At 45.5% G+C, this 2,077-nt stretch overlaps 2 protein-coding genes across 2 annotated transcripts in view; one reads left to right on the top strand and one right to left on the bottom strand.

Annotated features, from left to right (window-relative positions):
- Positions 1 to 2,077, bottom strand: part of si:dkey-246g23.2 (solute carrier family 66 member 2) — a 271,509-nt gene that overhangs the window by 212,531 nt on the left and 56,901 nt on the right. The window lies entirely within an intron of this gene.
- abi2b (abl-interactor 2b) overlaps positions 1 to 2,077 on the top strand; it is a gene marked incomplete in the record, with an annotated part of 16,646 nt that overhangs the window by 7,650 nt on the left and 6,919 nt on the right. The window contains 2 exon segments of the mRNA XM_024281676.2: positions 1 to 105; positions 1,756 to 1,880. Of these exon segments, the coding sequence (XP_024137444.1) occupies positions 1 to 105; positions 1,756 to 1,880 (230 nt within the window).

Genomic DNA, 2,077 nt, shown 5'->3' with positions numbered 1-2,077 from the left:
CGTTGTCCCTAACGACTACGTCTCGAGTCCGACGCGCAACATGGCGCACCCCCAGCAGAGCCCCGCACGCACTGCATCTGTTAATCAGAGGAACCGCACGTACAGGTACCCCCCCTCCCCCTTCCCAGCATGCCTTTCTACACTTCTGAAGCGAGCCCCCTCTTCTCCTCGCTCTCTCTTCCTCTCTTGGCCCTGGAATCAGGGAATCTTCCTCTCTAGATCTGCGCTTAGACGTTCCCTCTTCTTGAACTCACTTTTTCCCAGCAGTTCGAGCTCAAGTTGACAAAGAAATGAGGACGGCGAGCTGTTTTTAGCTCGGCTAGACACAGGTTTCCATGGTGATAGTCATACGAAGCAACGCCCCCGCAGTGCTGATTCTTAAAAGAATCTTTTTCAACCAAAACAAGGATTCATAAACTTCAGTAAAATCCCGCCAGACAAGTGGAGAAATGTGGGAACGACAGAAAAGTTTTTGCCCCATCTGCAACCAGGAAGTTTCTTCCCCCGCCCACCGTCCGCTCGCCTCTCCTCAGTGTTTTTTTATCTTCACCGCTCCATCCACAGATCTCCATCCTCATCTCTGGGCTCTCTGTTGTGAGCAGAAAGTCTGCCCTGTCATCCGTGTCATCTCCGTGTCTGCGTCTGGTTGTGTTTTCTTCAGGCTTCAGCTGCTTCTTTATATCCCTGTGACATGGTCATTTCAGAGGCATCCGACCTCGGCTAACACATCGACGCTCTTAAAAAGAGAACAGTCTGGAGTTATGCACGGATTCTGATTTCTTCAACCTTGATTTGATCTGATGGTTTAAAACCACACATATTCTAGAGAGTTCTTTCTTTTTATTTTTTTTCCTTTAAGAAGCAAGTTGTTGGTGACCCTCGCTTCAGACTCAAGCTTTCAGTCTTCCAAGTGTTCGACTTTATTTGAAATATTTTTCTCTAAAAACAAAAGCAAAAAAATGTCAAATAAAATGCAAGATTTTCAGTTATTGTATTTTGATTAAAATGTCCTCTGTTTTCTGAAATTTAAAAGAGTATTTTTCACAAACTGTAGTACTGTATTTTCTGTATTATAGGGTGGAATTAAAAGCCTTAATTTTTATTTTTAAAAAAAACAACAGCACAGCATTCCCGATTGTGTATACTGAAGTTGAAGCGGTTTTGAGAGATAAATGCAGCTGTCAATATTTCAGGTTTTTTTGTATGAGTTGCAAACAAGGTTTGTTGTTGTCATAAATAAGCTAACTCGGCTAATTAATTGTAGATGGACTGGCTGTAAAGAATCATCCGGGTTCGTTTGCAGGAGCCTCTTGTTTTCCGTTATTTTTTGCTGTATTGATTTTAGACGATAAATCAAATGAAGCAAACTAACTTTGTCATTTATTTTTGGTCCAGATCAAACCATTTCAGCGAGAAATCTACTTTAGCTTTCATCTCCAGCATTGTAGCTAGCACTTTAAGGACATGCATATTAGCCACTTCAATACAAATATCGCTGTTTCTTACGTTAAACGCTAACAGACACCTGGAGCGAATTGATCTCATTCGATCAACCTTTTTCCCTAAAGTTTTTCCCGGGTATTGATCGTCTTCATGGTTCTGAAGAACCGGGTTCCTAACAACTTGCTTGTCCTTTTTCCTGTATAGTTCCTGGGTTTACCTTCTGACGCTGAAACCGTTAGCTAAAGCTGTTAGTTCTTTTTGGGTTAGCAGGGTGTGTTTGATCTCTAACGTGTTCTGCCGCCCCGCCCCCAGCAGTGGGAGCAGCGGGGGCAGCCATCCCAGCAGCAGTCGCAGCAGCAGCCGAGAAAACAGCGGCAGCGGGAGCGTCGGAGTTCCCATCGCCGTGCCGACCCCGGCCCCGCCCACAGCCTTCCCAGGTAACGCCCTCTTTCCGTGCCCTTGAGGGCGGAGCTCCGCAGCACTAACTCGACTAATATGAGTGTCCAGGATTTCTGCGTCTTCCCTGCTCACTCTGATCTTCCTCTTCCTCACCTGTTTCCTTTTTTTCTTCTTCAACTTCACCCCTCCCCACCTGTCAGGGTCAGTCCCCGCCCCTTCAAACTCAGCTAAGCCC

This window comes from Oryzias melastigma, linkage group LG6 (assembly GCF_002922805.2).
Source record: "Oryzias melastigma strain HK-1 linkage group LG6, ASM292280v2, whole genome shotgun sequence".
In the NCBI taxonomy this organism is placed as follows: Eukaryota; Metazoa; Chordata; class Actinopteri; order Beloniformes; family Adrianichthyidae; genus Oryzias; species Oryzias melastigma.
This window is presented reverse-complemented; position numbering and strand designations above follow the sequence as displayed.